This window comes from Mytilus californianus, unplaced genomic scaffold, assembly GCF_021869535.1.
Source record: "Mytilus californianus isolate M0D057914Y unplaced genomic scaffold, xbMytCali1.0.p SCAF_1, whole genome shotgun sequence".
Lineage (NCBI taxonomy): Eukaryota > Metazoa > Mollusca > Bivalvia > Mytilida > Mytilidae > Mytilus > Mytilus californianus.
Genome location: NW_026262581.1, coordinates 89,669,115 through 89,693,225, shown reverse-complemented (window position 1 = coordinate 89,693,225; position 24,111 = coordinate 89,669,115). Strand labels below are relative to the sequence as shown.

Sequence of the window (24,111 nt, the reverse complement as noted above, 5' to 3'; positions counted from 1 at the left end):
TATAAAAATCTAAACATATGTTTAGATTCAGCATATCAAAGAACCCCAAGAATTCAATTTTTGTTAAAATCAAACTAAGTTTAATTTTGGACCCTTTGGACCTTAATGTAGATCAATTTAAAAAATGGGACCCAAAATTAATAATCTAAACACACGGTTAGATTTGGCATATCAAAGAACCCCAATTGCAATAATTCAATTTTTGATGACATCAAACAAAGTTTAATTTTGGAGCCTTTTGTCCTCAATATGAACCAATTTGATAGCGGGGCCCACAAATAAAAAATCTAAATACATGGTTAGATTTAGCATATCAAAGAACCCCATATATTCAATTTTTGTTTAAATCAAACAAAGTTTAATTTTGGACCCCAATTTGGACCAACTTGAAAACTGGGCCCAAAATCAAAAATCTAAATACATTTTAGATTCAGCATATCAAAAACCCCATATATTCAGTTTTTGTTAAATTCAAACTAAGTTTAATTTTGGACCCTTTGGACCTTAATGTAGACCAATTTGAAAACTGGAACCAAAATTAATAAAATGCTCCGCTGGGGCGCAGCTTGATACGACCGCAGAGGTTGAACCCTGAACAGTTGGGGCAAGTATGGACACAACATTCAAGCTTGATACAGCACTGAATTTGGATTGTAATTAAATATTTGACACAGCATAGGTTTCTGACACAGAATGAAAGTGGTCTAAGAACTTAAAAATTTTCAATTTACCTATTCATACATGTGATGGACTGTGAAACTCAGATCAGGAGATTGGGAAATTTTGGTCAGGAGATTAGGACTCAGATCAGGAGGTTTTTAATCGACATTAATTTTGTTGTAAATGTAACCGTGTGCTGTAAAAATGGTCTTTTAAAGTGTGTTTTCTTCAACTTTCCAACCAATTTATTATGTTTATAGTACCCTTGTACTTATAAAGTTTCTCCATCTTTATATTCTACATGTTCAATCTAACATTGTTTTTTTCCAGTATGTTCTTTAAATTTTTTACTTCATATTCTATAAAACAATCATTGCAACCAGAACATTTGTTTAGCTGTCTGCAAATAGTTTTGATTTTTTTTTTTTTTCTCTTGCAAATAGTTTTTATTTGCAAACTCAGAAATTCATACTATCTGTAAAGTTAGGGTCATAGTTAATATATAAATTTCAATTTAAGCCTTAAAAGGAAGTATAGAATCCTCAAATAATTTTCAAATTATTATTTTTTTATTTGTCCTAAGACATTTAAAATCATTTAATAACCATCCTTTTATGATTATTTGTTCAATTTATATTTTATTTATATTCTTTTAAAAATTTTCATTATTAAAAGGAAAGTAACTTAAAACAGGATAAATCAAGGGAAGTAACCCAATAAATACACAGTTTTTGTTACACAACGGCAGTTAGCCTGAGGTAAAAATCGTTGCTTACCAGTATGTTTGACACCCAAGCTGACAAGTGAAGCCATATAATTATGCATGTTAATTGATTTACAGGTAAAATATAACTTCAGGTAATGTCAGTTACACCAGATGCCTGAGATGTTATGTTGGGCAGAAATTTTTCATTCATGAAAAATTTCATACACGGGATTTTTTCAACGGGAGGGGGGGAGGAGACCCCTGAAAACAGGATTATTGTACTCCCGTCGGGAGGTTCACATGTATCCCTATTCAAACCATATCATTATTATTTGCTTTTATATATAAATCAGAAATAACCAATTTAAAATGGAAAATGTTAAAGAAAAAAAAGGAAAAAAAAAATCCCCCCCCCCCAATTTTTTGAACCCCCTTATGATTCATCGCCCCCAAACTCAATCCCAGCTTTCCCTTTGTGGTATGGTACCTTGCAGTACAATTTCAGAGAGATTCATACACTTGAACACAAGTTATTGTCTGGAAACTAGAAAAATGCTTGTTTTTTGGCCCCTTTTTGGCCCCAAATTCCTAAACATTTAGGGCAATTACCCCCAAACTCAATTCCAGCTTTCCCTTTGTGATATGGAACCTTGCAGTACAATTTCATAAAGATCCATACACTTACAAACAAGTTATTGTCATGAAACTAGAAAAATGCTTGTTTTTTGCCCCTTTTTGGCCCCTAATTCCTAATATTTGGAGGAAATTACCCCAAAAATCAATCCCAGTATTCCCTTTGTGATATGGAACCTTGTAGTACAATTTCATAAAGATCCATACACTTACAAACAAGTTATTGTCATGAAACTAGAAAAATGCTTGTTTTTTGCCCCTTTTTGGCCCCTAATTCCTAAAATTTGGAGACAATTACCCCCAAAATCAATCCCAGCATTCCCTTTGTGATATGGAACCTTTTGGTACAATGTCAGAGAGATCCATACACTTACACACAAGTTATGTCTGGAAGTTACAAAAATGCTTATTTTTGGCCCCTTTTGGCCCCTAATTCCTTAACTGTTAGTACCATAACCCCCAAAATCAATCCCCACCTTCCTTTTGTGGTATTGAACCTTATGGTAAAATTTCAATGAGATCCATTCACTTAAACTAAAGTTAGAGTGCGAAAACTAATGTGTATTTGGACGACGACGACGACGACGACAACGACGCCAACGTCATACCAATATACGACCACAAAAATTTTTTTGCGGTCGTATAAAAATCTAAACACACGGTTAGATTTGGCATAACAAATAAATAAATGTGGTCAAAGATTTTACAAATCTAATGCGCCATACTGTGCACTTAAAGATTACTTCTTGAAATTTTTCAATATTTGAAATTTGAAAAAAAAAAAATATTTGAAGAATAATTCTTTTTAATTTCTGAAATCTGAAATGAGAAAAAATTGACCCCCCACAATTTCTTTTTATCCCCCCCCCCCCCCCCTTTTCCCCCAAAAAAATTCTTTCCTTCAAGATATGGTCATAATCTCAATACAAATTTCCAATGGAGTTTGCAACCATAATTACTCATTTAAATTTACCATAGTGCTAACTTAATCTATTTTATAATAGAATTTAAAATATGGTGTCAAATCTTTCATATGGATTTTTTTGTAAAAAAAAAAAGATGCAACATTTGCAGATATTTTTACTGGTCTTTTTTATAAATATGCATTTCTTTAAACATAATTTAAAAGCAGTGTATGGGAAGTAATCAAAACGTTGTATTTGAATTACCTCCCTTACACTGTTTTAAATTGTCTTAATTGTTCATTAACCATTACTTTATACATAATTTAAAAGCAGTGTAAGGGAGGTAATTCAAATGATGTATTTGATTTATCTCCCTTACACTGCTTTAAATTATGTTTTGTAGTAAAGTATTTGTCCATTAACCAGGACAACCTTGTTTTTCCCCCTTTTTTGCCTCTAATTCCTAAACGGTTTGAGCCATAACCCCCCCAAAGCAAATCCTAACCATCCCTTTGTGGTATGGAAAATTATGGTATAATTTCAGAGAGATCCATACACCGTTCCACAAGCTATTGTCTGGAAACTAGAAAATGCTTATTTTTGGCCCCTTTGGGCCCCCTAATTCCTTAACTGTTGGTACCATAACCCCAAAAATTAATCCCAACCTTCCTTTTGTGGTATTTAACCTTATGGTAAAATTTCATAGAGATCCATTAACTTAAACTAAAGTTATAGTGCGAAAACCAATGTGTCTTCTGACGACGACGACGACGCCAACGCCAACGTCATACCAATATACGGTTGAAAGAGGCTTAACTCATCAGATGGATAAAAATACAAATACTACAAATACAATAGACCATGACTGAGGGGGCAGGGCCAAATAATCTCCATGGAAATGAGATGTGCCAATGCTTATACAACTGCATACAAAATATCAATGACCTTCCACTTGTGGTTCACCATAAACTAGACCTAATCACAAACTAATACATTGTTGATGCCGCCGCCGGAAACGGCATACCTATGTCTCGCTTTTTGACTCCGTTGGGCCCCTGAACAAAAATGTTTTTGGGGCAAAGCTGACCCCTGGAGAAAAAGAATTAAGTTTAGTCCCTGATAAGACAAAAATAGTTGAACTTGATGACCAATAATTCAAATTTAAGATGGTAATCTGATTTTTACATCATCATGGACTATTTTTTTTATCAATAAATCAGGAAAATTAGATTAAGTACTCTTAACAACCAGTCTACTGACTATATATAGTTGACTTATTACTTTAATACATTAATATAGAAACTGATATACATGTACTTCAATCAATGAACCATAAAAATGATGTCAAGGTCAGGAAACCTTATCATAGACAAGAAACATCCTACAATCCTGTTAAAGACAAAACTCAGATGATCTACTACTAAACAAATACTGAGAAAATGAGGTCAACGTCAGGAAACCTTATCATAGACATGAATCGCCCTACAATCCTGTTATAGACAAAACTCAGATGATCTACTGCTAAACAAATACAGAGAAAATGACCTATCATGTATGTAACTTTTCATTGATCAATGAACCATGAACACAAGGCAAAGATTAGATGATCAATGTCAGGCAAAATATACCAAACACTTTACAATGATTCTATATACACCAAATATAATTCACCTATTACTTACAGTGACTGAAAAACTGACATCATACCGGAAACTTGACAAAACAACCATGAAAATAAGGTTAATGTTAGATGAACCATGACAGATTGACATGTATACAATACAATCATTCTATAACAATATATAGTTGACCTATACACTGAGGAACTGTCTGATATGATCAAGAATAACTGAAAAATTGATCATGATCCATGAAAATAAGGTGAAGGTCAAATGAACCTTGGCAATAGACCTGTACACCTTCCATTATTCCTGCTGTAGTGGAAATAAAAGCTTAAAATTAATATTGAAATACTTTGTAAAAAGTTATACCTCTTCTTCTTCTTCCATATGAGGAATAAATGTCTCTGTAAAGTCTTCCAATGCCTTCCTCAACTTTGTACCAAAATTTTTTCGATCAACTTCTGTCTTTTGTGTACATTTGTACCCATCTTGCACCAGTTCTAAAATGTCTGTCAATTGGTTGTCTGAATGACAATTGCAAACAGCAGTGTTCCTAACTGACAATGTTCTCAGCTTATCTTTAAGTTTCTTCATGATGTATTTGTTCTCAATTTGTTCATGTGCTTTAAATTCCTTAAATGTATTTACCAGGTTTTCCAACAGATTTGTCAGATGTGAAATGTCTGCAAAATTGATCTCTGATACCTGAAAAATATTGATTTCTTCCATTAAGGGTGAATAGAATTAAGTCAAAGATGCAAGATTGACATGTTTACTTGTCATTCATTCTAGTAACCAAATATATTTGACCTTTTACACAAGGTAACTGTGAAATTAACTAAAGCCTGAAAATTTAAAATTGATCAAAGAAACCAAGTCAAGGTCAGGTGACCATTGTCAGTAGGACATGTACTTCTTTCAATGATTCTTTTGATTTAATATAGTTGATTACTTATAGTAACTGAGAAACTTACCTATAAACTAGTGTTTCCTTCAACTTTCAAAAGGGTAAGGTAATTTTTTACTCAAAGGGCATCCTTAGCATCGAGGACTACACTTTTAGGGCACCCTTACTTAATAGAAATAAATAGAAACTGTGATGAATTTAAACAAAATATACCATTATTGATTTATACTTAATATTTTAAAAATAACGATTACGTTACTGTTTTCATAAAATAAAATTGAGAATGGAAATGGGGAATGTGTCAAAGAGACAACAACCCGACCATAGAGCAGACAACAGCCGATGGCCACCAATGGGTCTTCAATGCAGCGAGAAACTCCCGCACCCGGAGGCGTCCTTCAGCTGGCCCCTAAACAAATATGTATACTAGTTCAGTGATAATGGACATCATACTAAACTCCAAATTATACACAAGAAACTAAAATTAAAACTGATACAAGACTAACAAAGGCCAGAGGCTCCTGACTTGGGACAGGTGCAAAAATGTGGCGGGGTTAAACATGTTTTTTAAGATCTCAACCCTCCCCTATACCTCTAGGCAATGTAGAAAAAACAAAAGTACAACAGTACGCACAGTAAAACTCAGTTTAAGAGAAGTCCGAGTCCGATGTCAGAATAGGAAACAAAAGAAAATATCTTTTTTTAAATAAAATGACTGTAATAGCTCATAGAAAATTGATATTGTGACTTCCATTTTCATTTAATAATTCCAGTTAACTTCAATACTGGCTGCGGCTGGCTAGGATGTACTTGATTATTTGTGAGAAATTGTCAGGACTTTCATGGCAAAGAGAATAAATGTGGATAGTGTCCACATGTGGACACATATGATGCCACCGCTTGCATATCACATAATTATAAAGGGACATAACTGAAGAACGGTAAAAGTGACGCTACCCAAATTTGAACTTGATCTGAGTTTTGTGGTAATAAGCATTGTGTGTAAGTCTCATTACATTTGGTTGAGGCTAACTAAAGTAGAGAACAGAAACTAAAAATTCAGCAACTTTTCTATTTGTAAACACGCATAACTCTAGAAAGGTTGTGTATAAGTTTTATAACATTTGGTTGAGACAAACTAAAATTCAGCAATTTTTATGTTTATAAAGGGACATAACTCAGACTATATACAAAGAATTAGCAAAATCAATTGTGACCCCCAATTTTTTTCTTTGGAAAATTGACAATTTCTTAAATCTTGAGGAAAAAAATTGACCCCCCTCCCAAAAAAAATTTGTTTATCCCCTAAACAATTTTTTTTAACCCCCCCTCCAAAAAAAATATTTGAAGAGAATTTTCTTTTAAGGAAAAAAAATTGCCCAGCCCCCCTTTCCAAAAAAATCAATTTTGAAGAAATTTTCTTTTTGTAAAATGTCGTACAAATTAAGAGACATCCATACACTTAAACACAAGCTATTGTCTGAAAACTAGAAAAATGCTTGTTTTAGACCCTTTTTGGCCCCTAATTCCTGAACGGTTTGGGCAATTACCCCCAAAATGAATCCCAACCTTCTACTTGTGGTATTGAACCTTGTCGTACAATTTCAGAGCCATCAAAATACCTATACACAAGTTATTGTCCTGAAACTAGAAAAATGCTTGTTTTGGGCCCTTTTTGGCCCCTAATTCTTAACCGGTTGGGACCATCACCCCCAAAAACAATCCCAACCTTCCTTTTGTGGTATTGAACCTTTTGTTAAATTTCATAACGATCCATATACTTAAACTAAAGTTATTGTCAGGAAACCAAATGTCTTCGGACGACGCTGACGACGACGTGATACCATTATACGACCGCAAAAATTTTTTGCAGTCGTATTAAAATTGCACATTGTAAAACTTTGGTTTTGTCAGTCATTTTGTCAACTTTGAGGTACCGTGTAGTTTTTCTGTTCTGCCATGATGCAAACATAGATTTCAAATTGTTTACATGTATGATTTCAATTTTCCCAATGATTATGTTCACATTTTTTTTTACACATAGGCTTGGATCATGTGTTATTAGTCATGTCATAAGTGTCAGCTTGGGGTATTTATATCGGAACAGTTATTACCCAAAGGCCAATCAACACCTAGATAATCACTCTAAATTGCCTCTATTGTCCGACTTGAAGGGATTACAATGAAAGGTGATATAATTTTTAGGATCAAAAGCGGTAATTAGATAACAGTTCAAAAATTAGGACACTGATCGATTTTGCGGAACGAATGTCTTAAGAGACAAGAAAAAATAGCATCTTCAAACTAGAGGCTCTAAAGAGCCTGTGTCGCTCACCTTGGTCTATGTGCATATTAAACAAAGGACACAGATGGATTCATTACAAAATTGTGTTTTGGTGATGGTGATGGGTTTGAAGACCTTACTTTACTGAACATTCTTGCTGCTTACAATTATCTCTATCTATAATGAACTTGGCCCAGTAGTTACAGTGGAAAATATTTTGTAAAAATTCACAAAAATTTACAAAATTTATGAAAATTGTAAAAAATTGACTATAAAGGGCAATAACTCCTTCAGGGGTCAATTGACAATTTTGGTCATGTTGACTTATTTGTAGATCTTACTTTGCTGTACATTATTGCTGTTTACAGTTTATCTCTATCTATAATAATATTCAAGATAATAACCAAAAGCTGCAAAATTTTCTTATAATTACCAATTATGGGGCAGCAACCCAACAACGTGTTGCCTGATTGGTCTGAAAATTTCAGGGCAGATAGATCTTGACCTAATGAACAATTTTATCATGTCAGATTTGCTCTAAATGCTTTGGTTTCAGAGATATGAGCCAAAAACTGCATTTTACCCTCTGTACTATTTTTTAGCCATGTCCGCCATCTTGGTTCGCGGGCGGGGTCATCGGACAATTTTTTTAAACTAGATATCCTAATGATGATTGTGGACAAGTTTGTGGTTAAATTTGTCTTAGTAGTTTCAGAGGAGAAGATTTTTGTAAAAGATTACAAAAATTTACGAAAAATGGTTAAAAATTGACTATAAAGGGCAATAACTCCTTAAGGGGTCGACTGACCATTTTGGTCAAGTTGACTTATTTGTAGATCTTACTTTGCTGAACATTATTGCTGTTTACAGTTTATCTCTATCTATAATAATATTCAAGATAATAACCAAAAACGGCAAAATTTCCTTAAAATTACCAATTCAGGGGCAGCAACCCAACAACGGGTTGTCCGATTCATCTGAAAATTTCAGGGCAGATAGATCTTGACCTGATAAACAATTTTATCCGCGTCAGATTTGCTCTCAATGCTTTGGTTTCAGAGATATAAGCCAAAATCTACATTTTACCCCTATGTTCTACTTTTAGCTATGGCGGCCATCTTGGTTGGTTGGCTGGGTCACCAGACACATTTTTTTAAACTAGATACCCCAATGATGATTGTGGCCAAGTTTGGTTAAATTTGGCCAAGTAGTTTCAGAGGAGAAGATTTTTGTAAAAGTTAACGACGACGGACGACAAGTGATGAGAAAAGCTCACTTGGCCCTTTGGGCCAGGTGAGCTAAAAATTAAGGTGTCGCGGAAATTATTTTAGCATCACAGCAAAAAAAAGTACAGCATCGCGGTGCCGTGATGCTAAAACGGCCTGTGGAGATCACTGTGCCATTTATAAACTGCCTTCTTATTAACTGATGCTCAAAGTCTCAAAACTCTGGAATGATATATTGAATTTTTTTAAAAATCAAACAGTATTCACTAATTCCATGTAAAGTTTCCATTAAATGAATCTAAGCGAACTCAAATTATGGTACAACAAGTGAAAAATTCACTTTTATCTGTACTCGTAACTCTAGATCTGGAACAACAAACCAGAAAATAAAAAAAATAAAAAGAGAGCTTCATTTTATCAATCCAAACTAAAATGTAAAGTTTTGAAGAAATCATGCTCATTACTTTATATATGGACAGAGGAAAGGAAGAAAACGCTTCAAGAAATGAATTTTACATATTGGCCCAAATACAATGTTTGAGTTCTATATATCTTCAAAAATAAATTTTTAAAAAAAATTTTTTAATGTCATTTGTATTGTTGTGTATCATTATCTATATACATGTAGTATAGGACCTCTGGCAATTTTCTGAATTTTTACTCCAGTAATCAACCAAGAGTGTACACACTGAAATGTCTTGACTGCTTTAAATTTACTGATCATAATCTATTTTATGTAGAAAGTATAAAATAAAAAGGTTTTTCCTCAAGTATCACATTAACTTAACATTATCAATAATCCATGACAATGAGCTCAAGGTCAGTTAAAGCCTGCTGGACAGACATGTACACCTTATAATCATTCCGTGCAACGAATATAGTTGACCTATTGCTTATATTATCTTAGAAACAGACTAAACAATGAAAACTTAACATTGACCAATGAACCATGAAATTAAGGTCAAGGACAGATGATACAGTATCTGCCAGACATGTACAGGTACATTGTACACCTTTCGATCATTCCATACACCAAATTTAGATGACCTACTGCTTAATAGTTTTAGAATAAAATGCTCCGCAGGGCGCAGCTTGATACGACCGCAGAGATCGAACCTTGAACAGTTGGGGCAAGTATGGACACAACATTCAAGCTTGATACAGCTTTGCATTTGGATTGTGATTAAATATTTGACACAGCATAGGTTTCTGACACAGAATGAATGTGGTCTAAGAACTTAAAAATTTTAAATTGGACATTCACCTACCATGGTCCAATATCCAAAATCTAAATACATGGTTAGATTCAGCATATCAAAGAACCCCTAGAATTCAATTTTTGATGAAATCAAACAAAGTTTAATTTTGGACCCTTTTGACCTCAATGTGGACAAAGTTGATAACGGGGCCCAAAAATCAAAAATCTAAATACATGGTTAGATTCAGCATATCAAAGAACCCCATATATTCAATTTTTGTTGAAATCAAACAAAGTTTAATTTTGGACCCCGATTTGGACCAACTTGAAAACTGGGCCCATAATCAAAAATCTAAATACATGTTTAGATTCAGCATATCAAAGAACCCTAAGAATTCAATTTTTGTTAAAATCAAACTAAGTTTAATTTTGGACCCTTTGGACCTTAAGTAGACCAATTTGAAAACGGAACCAAAAATTAAGAATCTAAATACACGGTTAGATTCGGCATATCAAAGAACCCCATTATTCAATTTTTGATGAAATCAAACAAAGTTTAATTTTGGACCCTTTGGACCTCAATGTGGACCAATTTAAAAAAGGGGCCCAAAATCCAAAAACTAAATACACGGTTAGATTCAGCATATTAAAGAACCCCAAGAATTCAAGAATAAAACCCCATTGAAATTGGTCAAGAAATAAGCAATTTATACGAAGTATCTTCTTTTGCACAATACTGTGCAATTAAATATTTCTTGCTATTGCGCAATACTGTACAATTGACAATTTCTTGCTATTGCACAATATTGTGCTATTGGATATTTCTTGCTATTGCGCAATACTGTGCAATTGAAGATTTCTGGCTATTGCGCAATACTGTGCAATTGAAGATTTCTTGCTATTGTGCAATACTGTGCAATTGAAAATTTCTTGTGATTGCACAATACTTATTATATAATAATTTACACATCCTGTTTGGTGTGTATCTCCTACCATATCATTATTATTTGCTTTTAAATATAAATCAGAAATAACCAACTTAAAATGGAAAATTTTAAAAGAAAAAAAAAAGGAAAAAAAGAAAAAAAATGAAAAAAAAAAAATCCCCCCCCCCCAAATTTTTTGAACCCCCTTATGATTCATCACCCCCAAACTCAATCCCAGCCTTCCCTTCTTGGTATGGTACCTTGCAGTACAATTTCAGAGAGATCCATACACTTGAACACAAGTTATGGTCTGGAAACTAGAAAAATGCTTATTTTTGGCCCCTTTTTGGCCCCAAATTCCTAAACGTTTAGGGCAATTACCCCCCAAACTCAAACCCAGCTTTCCCTTTGTGATATGGAACCTTGTAGTACATATTCAGAAAGATCCATACACTTAAACACAAGTTATTGTCCTGAAACTAGAAAAATGCTTGTTTTTTGCCCCTTTTTGGCCCCTAATTCCTAAAATATTGAGGCAATTACCCCCATCATCAATACCAGCCTTCCTTTGTGGTATGGTACCTTGCAGTACAATTTCAGAGAGATCCATACACTTGAACACAAGTTATTGTCTGGAAACTAGAAAAATGCTTATTTTTGGCCCCTTTTTGGCCCCCAATTCCTAAAGGTTTCGGCAATTACCCCCAAACTCAATTCCAGCTTTCCCTTTGTGATATGGAACCTTGTAGTACAATTTCAGAAAGATCCATACACTTACACACAAGTTATTGTCATGAAACTAGAAAAATGCTTGTTTTTTGCCCCTTTTTTGGCCCCTAATTCCTAAAATTTTGAGGCAATTACCCCCAAAATCAATCCCAGCATTCCTTTTGTGATATGGAACCTTGTGGTACAATGTCACAGAGATCCATACACTAACACACAAGTTATGTCTGGAAATTACAAAAATGCTTATTTTTGGCCCCTAATTCCTTTACTGTTGGTACCATAACCCCCAAAATCAATCCCAACCTTCCTTTTGTGGTATTGAACCTTGTGGTAAAATTTCATAGAGATCCATTCACTTAAACTAAAGTTAGAGTGCGAAAACCAATGTGTCTTCGGACGACGCCGCCGCCGACGACGACGCCAACGTCATACCAATAGACGACCACAAAAATTTTTTTGCTGTCGTATCAAAACAGACCAAAACACACATAAATTAATGTTGACCAATGAACCATGAAAATAGGGGTCAAGGTCAGATGAAACCAGCCTAACAGGAATGTGCACCTTACAATCATTCCATACACCACATATAGCTGACCTAGGATACTACTTACTAGTATTCTGCGACTTTCATTGCAGGCTGAACACTTATAGTCTTTATCATGATTATTAATAATATTACCGGTATTTGACCATATAAAATAGAGCTCTCAGGGAAAATCAAGGGGCTTTGTTTAAGGTTTTCAGGGTACAATAACTTTTACATATCCATTAAATCTTAAAAACTTTCCAATTGCACAGCCTTGTATGTACTCAGAGAATATATCAAGGTGTAAAAATAGCCAATGAAGTCCATTTGTTATGATAATCCTTTAACTAAACAAGTGTTAGGGCTAAGGCAAATGTAAGTGGTATTTCTCTGACATAGCTCCATGTTGGTCATGTGGGTTGGGACCTCTCTACTCAATATTAGTCTACAGGTAAAAGGTTATATTTCCAACACCTATGTAGTCAAGATAATTATAATGTTTTATAAATTTTTTTTTATAGATATTTCATCTTTGGCAAGATGGTTTCAAAGCAAAAATCGAAACAGCTTTCAGAAATGCAGAGTCATTAATATTTGGACTAACTCGATCAACTCGACTTCTCCAAGGCATTTGATAAAGTTAGTCATAGCCTTCTCATCCACAAACTGAAGCATTATGGGATAACCGGTAAAACAAATGAGTGGATAAACAACTTCCTCAGTGATAGAATACAGTCAGTAGTAGTAGAGGGTGAAACATCGACATCCATACCTGTAAGAGTCCGGCATACCACAAGGATCCGTCCTGGGACCTAGCCTATTTTTGTTTTATATAAACGATATATGCTCCAGGGGATTCAATCAACCGTACGACTGTTTGCTGATGACACTATTGCTTATCTCACAATCTCATCCAATGCAGATGCCGCAAACTTACAAATGGACCTTGACCAACTGGCTGTATGGGAAACAACATGGCTTATGAAGTTCCATCCAGACAAATGTAATGTACTCACCATCTCCAAGAAGCAAACTCCATCAAAGTACAATTACACACTACATGGCCATAACCTCGAACATGTAAGTTTACATCAGCTAAATACCTGGGATGCACTATTTCATCAGATCTTAAATGGGGGAAACACATAAGCTCCATCTGCTGCAAAGCCAACAACACCATTAGCTTCTTAAAAAGGAATGTTAACATCTCAAACAAGTCAATTAAAGAAAAAGCATACATGTCCCTCGTCAGGCCTACTTTAGAATATGCTAGTGCAGTATGGGACCCATACCAACAAAACGACATCCACAGATTGGACATGGTGCAAAGACAGGCAGCAAGGTATGTTACCAACAGATGTATCACAATACCTCATCTGTTAGTAGCATGCTTGAACATCTTGAATGGTCTACCCTACAAGAATGAAGGAAACATAGCCACTTAATAATGATGTATAAGCTACAAAACAACTTTGTCAAAATCGATACATCCAGTAAGCTAATACACCAAAAGTGTAGATACGTTTATACCGAATGAACGCCCTTCCAGAAATAACAACGAAAAGGCACTTAGAATACCATCATGTAAAACAACTGTACGGAAGGAGTCGTTCTATCCCAGAACAATCAGAGAGTGGAACACCTTGCCCAACTCTACTGTCTCCGCTCTGAGTCCTGAATCCTTCAAGGCTCAGCTCCGTCATTATATAGGTACGGCAAACCAATGGGAGATAACTCCAAATTACCCTAAATAATTGTTCCCGGATGTGCGTAAAAATAAAATCTTCAGGTGACCTCCGATTACGGCCTCTTATTTACTTGTTAAGTCTCTGAAGGTTCCGATTGCTTTTGATAGATATTATATAAATATTCACGATTCTGTATATTATCATTTTCCGGAATACGATGAAATATTTGAGGTACAAACAAGGGTTGAAAGTTACTTTCGTTCCAAAACAAATACAAGGGAACGTTATACAGCCATAAAATGTACTTTTTTATTAAGTTTGATATATTTATTATATAATTAGGTCCAATAAATAAATCCAGATAGCTGTATTCATATCAAAATTAATTTTTATAAATAACCCTCCTTTTTGTGTATACGGAGTTATTTCCCTTGCATGGACAACTTCCTGTTTACTTTTGATTGAAAATCAGCGTGATAGTTGAAGATTTTTGCATTATAAAGTTAGTTTATTGCGTTTTAAAAATAGTTTAACCACTTGCCATTGCACACGAGATAGTAAGGATACTGAATAATGTGGTTTAACAACAATCAATATATGTATTTTCAACTAAAACATACATTACATAGGAATACTCCTTGCAGTAGCGGCAGTTTACTTCGTCTGCTATTCACACTCACAGCTAACGTTTTAATAATAAAAACGACATGGCAATTTATTCCCTTGTCGTCAATTCTCCCCTGTTTTCCATCCCATATTGATACAAGAAGATTCCTCTACCCCTACCTACCCCCCCCCCCCCCTCTTATATGACTGCCACTTTCCAAGTTGAAAGTTATAGTATAACTTATATCAATATAACTTTCATTTCAAAATAATATCGTTTACTGTTCAATACAGTCTGAAAAATAGGGTCATATTAATTCAAATAGTGTGTGATCACATTAACTGAATTGTTAAAATTTTCCCCACATATATGTTCTTAATACAATAGTTTAATTAAATACTACACACATTTAATTTGCTGATACTAAATCATGGCATTCTAAGAAATTTCAAGCGTTGGCATCTAGTGTATTTGTATTTCAGATATCTTCATGGAATTTCCAAAAAGAACTCTCAAGAAAATGAAACATAAGAGCATTTTACAGTATTTATCCAATCGAGAAGTTGGAAATGTAAGTAAGAATAGAAGATATGATCTAAAACTTGCTTTGAACATGTGTACTGAACTTGCTTTGTATGACTATAATGACTTCTTTCAGAAGCAACTAATTTACCACTTAAACAAAATAATTGACTGCACAAATGCAAGAGCCATTTTTATCATAAATTTCTTAGAAGAACTTATTTGTGATGTAATCGAGCCATGTCACCCAGACAAAATAGATATAGTCTTTATATATTTCTGCATGAGATCAGAATTTGTCAAATATGGAAAACTGAAAAAAATGAAGTGCATAGTAGCAGAACAAATTGCTAGTGATTTATTAAAAAACTTGAAGAAATGGTTTGATGGTATATTCTAAGCCTTAAACTAAAACAAATATTTATAGACTCAATTACAAAATGCCTCAGATAACAGACTTCAAAAATTTGATTCCACTCTTGGATAAACATAGCTTGTCAGACTTTGATATTGTTTTAAACAGACAAATGACATTAGATATATTTGATTATGTCAAATCAAAAAGTATCAATCAAGACAAAATGTGTAAGTGGTTTACAGAAATAACAAAAAACAATATAGAGAAAAACTTTGGTTACACGGTTGCACAGACTGAAAAAAGAAGTAAGTCGAAAAAGAGGCCTAGAGAAGGCTACTTTATTAACAAATATTTTTAATACATGTAATATGTGTGCAAGTGACTCCAAATTACAAAATCTCAAGTCTACAGAAGATGCTACTTATAAAAGAATAGCAGAAGATTTAGCTAATGAATTACAAATAAATCAGGAAAAGAAGTCAAGTGAAGTAAATCAGTTGAAAAGAAAATTAGAAAAAACTGTTGATCTTCAAGAAAGGAAAATAAAGAAAGTTAAAATGAAAAACAAAACTTCAAGTGAAAATCTTAAATCTAAAGTACAACAGCAAAATAGTAAAATTAAAAAGTTAAGATATAGTTGTAAGAATTTAAAAACTCAAAACAGAAGACTATCATCCTGTGTAGTAAAACACAAATCATGTGCTAAAGAATTAAAGAAGAATTTAACAGACATAGAAAATATCAATAAGAGCAAAACAGATGAAATTAAAAAATTAAAAAGTGAACTGAATAAAATTCAGAGTTTGTACAAGGATGCATTAAAACAGTCGAATGAACATGCAGATCTTGTAAGTAACCTTAAAACAAACCTAAATGACTCTATGCAAACAAGGGATTACCTTCATTCTTTAATTCAAGACGATAAAGAAATAGATATTTTGGATGACAAGTTACGTGCATATACACCAGAATTTAGACAAGCCGTCATGAATATATCTGGTAAGAATGTAGCAACGGAACACATAGTATCCGTTATCAATGAAAGTTTGAAATTAGCTGGTAAAACTTTGATGCAAATTCCGGCACGAAGAACCATTGATAATATTGTAACAGAAAAGGTTGTGGTAAGTAATATTCAGGTTGGACAGTGTTTGCAAGACAAACAAAAAAAAACATTATATTCTGATGAAACACGGAAGTTTGGAAAGACATATAACAGCTACTTTGTAAGTGATGATCATAAAAATGTATACATGTTAGGTTTGAGGGAAATGCACAATAAAGCATCCTCCACAACTTTAGATACTTTTAAGGAGATTTTAACAGATATATCTGAATTGTGTAATTGTAGTTTAGAAAACAATGAGATATCACATGGATATAATATATTATGTAACATTCGAGACTTCATGAGGAAAAAAAGAAGAAACAAGAAGCAGTGAGGAAAAAGAAAGAAAACAGCTTCAAGAAGAAGGAAAAACAAACGTCAGAAGTTATTTTCTATGGATTATGGCAAAGTTCAAGTGTAGCAGATGACATACTAAGGTCAATAACCAAAACAAGTGAGAAACGGAAGGCATTGATCGCGCAGTTAAGGTTCCGACAAAATGTGTTGAAGCAATATGTTAAAGATAAGAAAATATTTAATGCATCTGTAAAAGGAAAGGCGCTAAGTATAGAAGCTCTAACAGAAAATGTTAAAAAGCTCATTGAAGAGGCTGCTAGTAAAGATGTTAGTGAAAATATTCAACAAAGGTCATCTAGGATGCCAATTCTTGTTGGGAAAAAAGTAAGACATACTTTCAACGAAGGAACATTCACTGCCAAAGTAATTTCAACAGTACCCGGATTTCCAGACTACTATAACTTAATATACGATAATGAATTAGACAGTGAAGGGAAGGTAACGGACACTACAGCTATCTACACATACAGACTATTGGAGGATTATCGAGCCAAAAAACTTGAGATAATACCGGAGGTGGTAGGTCTAAAACCATGTTCGAAGTTCTGTTCAAGATTCGTTCTGCATGGAGTTGCACAGGAAGTGCAATTTTCTAATATGATTTCAGCATGATCATGTATAGGAATACATGAACTAATCCATGACACTTGTTTACACCAAAACTTTACTTTGAGTACATGTGCACCCATCAAGTTTTACCTTGGAGCTTCCCACATTCAGTATTGATCAGTATTGAAGTAATTTCATGGCCAGAAAAAAAACACTAGTGAACACCATGCAATTTAATATATATCCTGAAATAAAATTATATCTGGGAAGCTGCAAGTCATACTAACAACTAATGCTTGATACAGTGAAACCTGTATAAACCAAACCCTGAATAAACCAGAAACCATGTTCTGAAGTCCCTTCATCTCAGATTCAATGCATTTTGAACTTCAGTCATGAATGAGTTTGGTTTAGACAGATTTCACTGTATAAATATTGTAACTAATATACAGATATTAATTTACTTTACTTTTATACATACAAGTCTTTACAGTGATCTGACAAAATTATTTTCTTTGAAATTTCTCAAATAAAAATAATTATATATTTTATTCATTGTTTTTCAGTGCAACAGGTATTTTAGACCTATAGTATAATTGTTGGAAGGTTGTTGTTTATTTTTATTTATAAGCATTCACTATATAAGAATAAGAATATTTCATTAAATAGAAAGTTAATGAAAAGGAACATTCTAAACTATCATGAGTGAATGACTATATAAAGACAGATGACATATTTCGAAACTTGTCTGGTGTCTCATGGTACACACACACATATACATTTGTATATAAAGAGTAATTTTCATATTTATATTTTGTTTCTTTACATTTAAATGTTTATATAGCTTTGTTTTTCATTTTCAGTATACCAATTGATGTTCTGACGACAGGAATTTGGTGCAATATATAAAGGTATCGTCATAATTAATGTTATGTGACTTTGGGCGATAGAATTTCATGGGAGTGGTTGACATTTTCATGCTTTATGCTTCTATTTTGACCAAACAACTGAACATGGAGGATTGAAATTGACTAACAAGATGTAAAAGAAGCAACATAAACAAAACTATGTCTATAACCCAAATGATTAGAAATACACATTTTATTATTTTTTAAAGAGAGGAAACAGTTTTTCTAGATTAGTGAAAAATTACCATTTTGAAAATTTGCTATTTCTTCGTTGTTATTATGTGTATTGATAAAAGTGAAACTGTTTTGAAAATGTCTTCACAATGCCTTTAAAATGAGGTAAAGTTTTCTTGGATCAGTTGAATTTAAAAAAATCACTTTCCGTACCTACATTATATTTAAATGCCATGTTTTTAGTTGCACCTGTATATACATTAAATTGCACCCATTCTCTTTTTGTTTATTAAATTTCAAAAATATTTCATGCGCTCACTCCAAAATGTGGCAGAATAGTCAACCAGTTGACGGTGGCCACTAACCGGAAGAAGAAGAAGAAGAAGTATGATGAAATGTGGTTGTTTTTAACAGTTGTACACCATTATTTTCGCTCTGTTATTTATTCATAGAAACGACAGCAGTAATGCTTTCAACAAAAACAATGATAGTATTTTGGATTTTGTTTTTACCATGTTAAGATATTTCTTGACCAATTCCTTCATTCGAGAATGAGGAATTGTGAAAACATCGACTTCTTCAGGACAATTCGGCGCCATATTTGTTTTTATTTCAACTCTCACAGATTATCGCGAGATTGTGACGCCGGGTTGCTATAGGAATCTTAAACGCTCGTGCAGTGTCCCGGTAAGTTGTCAAACAGTGTTGCGAAGTGTAAAAATTAGTTTTGGAAGTTTGGGAAAGTGAATAACCAAATACAGCAATGGCACGGAACTATCCTGCCAATACACAAGTCCAGAAATTTTTGGAAGAGTCTTACAACAAAGAAAGAGACACCAGACTTCAGTGGTATTACAAATTAAGGGAGAATTCTAATGCCAACATTGGTGCCTCAAAACAGTCTGAAGTTGCTAGAAGAAAAATACAAAATGCTCCAAAACCAGCCGAGGACATGTTCAACAAAATTTCAGGTGATTATGCTCCACAACAATTCAACAAAAAGAAGTCGAACTTTGATGATTTACAAACAGAAAAATCAGAAAAAGGACTTGCGCAACTCGTTGCAGAAATGCGGCCTGTGGATTTGAGAGTAAAGGAAAAGTTATATGACGGATTTACAAAGGAAGGAAAAGGACGATATCAATATCTACATTCAAGGTACAAAGATAGTCCCGAAGATAAGTTTTCTTTCCCACTTCTTAGTTCTTGGGAATACGGTTGGCGGCTTGGGGATGTCATTCCAAAAGAAGACATTAAAAAACCTCAGCACGGGCGTACAAAAATTGTTGCAGACACTTTTTATACCCGAACAGGAATACCTGCCAATCCACGTGTAAGTGTATAAACCTGACTTGAAGGCGAAAAGAAACCATTCCGCATTTCAATAACTGTGATTCTTTTGTTAAGTCAAACTCTTATTGCCTAGTGCATATTTCACAATAATTACATTCAGAGTAATAACACTCAATTGTCATGTAGAAATAATTAAATGGTTACGGATTTAAATCAGTTGTGTTGCGAGGAGATTTACATGTAGTATTATTTCATTTGCTCAAACACTTCACAGCTTGTGTGCTCATGTGTCATGTTTATTTGTTTATGCTTTGCATGTTTCACTTAACTGTTTAAGAATATTTGTAATGAATCGTTTTGTGGGGAGTATTGTATACTCTAGCCCTTACCAGTGCCAGTCCGTCCAGTTGGCAAAATTTGTACATAAACATTTTGTATATATTTTGATTTTATACAATATTTTTATCATTTCGAATATATTTTCCTATGTTTCATATGCATATATTAAATTTTTGTTATTGTGACACTCTGTATTATTCTCTTTTTGACATTTGCGTTTATCAAGTTTGGAGAATATAAAAATCGAATCGTTATTCAAAATATAGGAAGGACCCTTTCAAATCGAAATTTATATCTTTGGCAATATGTCCACATTCAATGAATAGTAAAAATATAAATTCCTGCGTATTGCATACACGTTACTATCCTATTGTGTATGTGATGTTTATTTTATTATACTATAAATTAAAATAACTTTCTTATCAGTCGCTTAGGTGCAAATCAAAGGATTACATTGTCAAACAAATCGATTCCTTTAATAAGATGGAAATCTCTCTTCGGAACGGTATTGATTAAAGGATCTGAACTTGTTTCATGTACCTATGTTACCTGCAAAAAAGCGATAGTTCATGAATTTTTCATCTGACACAGCGTATTATTCGTTCAATACTTACCCGATTAGTTGCAAAATATCTAACCAACTTTTATTCCGTTAATTTAAATCATAGGTATACAAGGCAAATACGTGGATTAAATAAAAAAAATTAAAAAGTTAATTTGGTAGATGGATGAGCGGACGGTCTTTATGAACCACATTTAGGACATACACATGTTGATGTAAAATGAATATGAACCTGCATATTTTTAAACATACATATACATGTATACTGAGCCATGATTATAACACCAATGTACACGATTTATTTAATAGTGTTTCATTCCACTTTAGTATTACCACCAGTTAGTTTATTTGAGCTACATGCCCTAAATGTGGTTTATGAAGACAGTCCGCTCATCCATCTATTAGATTAACTTTTTAATTGTTGGAAAAAAACGTTTTTTAACTGTATACAAACTAGCTTATTTAATCCACGTATTTTCCTTGTATCACCGTTTCCAAAAAGGTGTAAAGCAACCTACCAGAAAGAAAGAAAAAAAAAGGCTTATAACGTTCGAAACAGCTTCGTTTCTGTTTGGATATCTGATTGTTATCTTTGTTTCTTGTTGCAGTTTAGACAAAACATTTTTAATTGATTGTTGGCTGCTTTACACTTTTTATGGAAACGGTGATGAATAATCAGATGAATCAGAAAAATGTATTGAGTGAGGTCAAGAATTTGTACTTTTGTTGTCAATCTCGGATAGGATTTTATTTTAGCTGTTTTACTAATTCATTTGTCTTCTTCCCATCGCAAATGTTTTGTATTTGTTTAGGATTTGAGGCTTGTTAAGTATTATTTGTTCTCCTTTTCGTGATGATTGTAATTCTCATATGCAGATGCTACTGTACCCCCCTCGTCGTGTGTCAGATCGTTGGATCGTCGGCAGTTATGACAAATATTTATTTCAAAATCAATCAACACGACATTTAAACTTTGTTTACAGCACATATGAAAACAAATCAAAATCTAAGCTCTCACGTTCATTGAAGTGAATAAGACCAATTGAAACATTAGGCGTTACCCAAAACGCCACGACCATTGAATGATGGGAGAGAAACTAAATGAACAGAAATCTAAAGTGGTGTACAGACTTCTTTGAAATAAATACACACAGTAGCACTCCATTAAAGAACTTAGAACTTAGAATGTTTGAACGAAAATTATATTTCTTTTGGTCGAGAGTGAAGTTATTTCTGTTTTAAAATGAGCCATGTTAGTATTTTCTGTGAATATATTTTTTGGTGTCTTATCTTCGAAAAGATATCCCAAGAAACATTCAAACAATCGATTGCTTCATCATCAACATAACACTACCGTAGAGTCTATGTTTAGAGTTTTACTTCCCACTTATTAATTTACATGTATTTTAGGGAACTGTCCTTTTTTTCAAATACATTTCTGCTATGTTATTCAAAAAATGTATATAGTACATATTTTTGTCAGAAATTTATAAATCCTTGAATGAATGGGGGGAACAACCGATCCCATATAAAGACGTACGTACTAATCCTCGACATTTTTATCACAAATTTGTTTTAATTTTAAAAATAATATTAAATCTCAAACATCGATTAAATTTAGAGATTTCTGTTTGTTTATTTGATAAGACACTATAAAGTCTATATAAACTTCACCCCAACGAATATCTAATCTATGAAGAGTCATCAAAAAATCTAATGTCCCGGATACGGGTAACAAGTTGTTCTGATACTTAATACAACAAATATTCAATGGACGATTGTTCGACTCTTACAACCCGTACAAAATTCTTTTGGTTTACCCACTTCAAGCAAAACAAAGTGTTTCCATTGTTGTCTTTAACCTGGAGGGAATATCCCTCTTTTACCATCAAGTATGTTAGATAAAGCGACATCATGTCATATTAGATGACATTCAGATTAACAAAGTATGTATTCAACTTACAAAATTCCAAACCGATTCAAGTAACACAACGAAAGACAAACATCGACTTGTTTATTTTCAGTTTTTTTTTAAAGAATATCTAACTTTACAATAACACTAGCTAATTCTGGAGATGAATAATGGTGTATCGACAGAACTAGGAAATATGCTCTTATACTTATACTGCCCTCTGAAACATACACGTGTATCGTGCATCTTTTCCTATGCCGTTATTGCATATGTTATGCAAGTACTACTGACGGCTTACAAAATTAGCAACGTATCCTGTATTCGATTGATTCAAAAATACAAATATTGACACCACTTGGTATTCAAACCATTTACAATTTTGAAGAAGCTGTTTGAATATGTATATATTTTCCCAATTGTGACGCAGTGTTGCAGTTTATTTGTACTTTTAACTGAAGAAATGCAAAGTTTTAAGGTGTCGATATGGTCTTTTCAAACGTTCAAAGAATCATATGTCCTGTTGTACCAGCTCTCGGAGTATACTCTCTACTTTCAATTTTCAGACGAACATCAATATAATATGCCCAAAATCAGTTCGTTAATTGCTTCATTTATATATATATATATATATATGTCTAAATTGAAAACAACATTCAAACCTATGATTGCGTTGGATAAAAACCGTAATTTTTATACGTGTGCATGCAAAACAAATTTCTTGGTAGAGGACTCTAAATACAGCACAAACAACATTTTCCAAAAGACTAAAAAAGTGAAAAAGTATATTTAAACAAAACGCATTTGACTAACAGGTCGAACAACGGATGTTCTTAAACCCTGCTGACTGCCATTGGCGATTGCCAAATAAACGGATCACAAGATGTAACAAAATGGATCTTTATAATTAATTTAATACCAAACAGAAAACAATAAACTTGCGGAAAAGATGGTATATATACCGCAAACATGAGATGCAAAAATTTGTACACCATATCCGAATTTCGACAATTAATGTCTCTTCAGTGATGTTAGGAATCGATATATATATACAAAGAGTTGAAACATTCAAGACTGTGACTCGACTGTTTAGTCAATAAATTAATAAGAAAAATATATGATAAGAAGAATATTAAAACAATTCAGCGAATTTCAAATAATGCTGCATATCAATCACCTTCTAATGAATGCAAATCCTCTCATCTTTACTGAATACCAGATTGATTTATAAATACCACCTCCCTCGTTTTTGACATTTTAACAATTCAGGATAAATCTAAATTTATGTTCAGGACATAAAATGGTCTTACGAGCACACGTATATTGTATATATCTCTGTGTGTGCTTATTGGTTACAAATATTTAAACATGGAATTAAGTCAATAAATTTTTAAATATACCTATTCGGTACA

At 33.3% G+C, this 24,111-nt stretch overlaps 2 protein-coding genes and 1 long non-coding RNA gene across 3 annotated transcripts in view; 2 read left to right on the top strand and 1 right to left on the bottom strand.

The window, feature by feature from the left end:
- LOC127709735 (F-box/LRR-repeat protein 5-like) overlaps window positions 1-19,208 on the bottom strand; it is a 70,368-nt gene extending 51,160 nt beyond the window's left edge. Inside the window, exons 1-2 of the mRNA XM_052215411.1 lie at window positions 19,109-19,208; window positions 4,896-5,231 (exon numbers count right to left, since the gene is read on the bottom strand). Of these exons, the coding sequence (XP_052071371.1) occupies window positions 4,896-5,231; window positions 19,109-19,195 (423 nt within the window). The 5' untranslated portion in view covers window positions 19,196-19,208. The remainder of the gene's footprint in view (window positions 1-4,895; window positions 5,232-19,108) is intronic.
- The window catches only part of LOC127710169 (uncharacterized), a 78,198-nt gene that overhangs the window by 28,673 nt on the left and 25,414 nt on the right, over window positions 1-24,111 (top strand). The gene's annotated exons all lie outside the window — the stretch shown is intronic.
- On the top strand, window positions 19,302-20,415 carry LOC127710039 (protein ATP6V1FNB-like). The gene has a single exon (XM_052215766.1). The coding sequence runs from the start codon at window positions 19,360-19,362 to the stop codon at window positions 19,939-19,941; it is 582 nt and encodes a 193-aa protein (XP_052071726.1). The 5' UTR covers window positions 19,302-19,359; the 3' UTR covers window positions 19,942-20,415.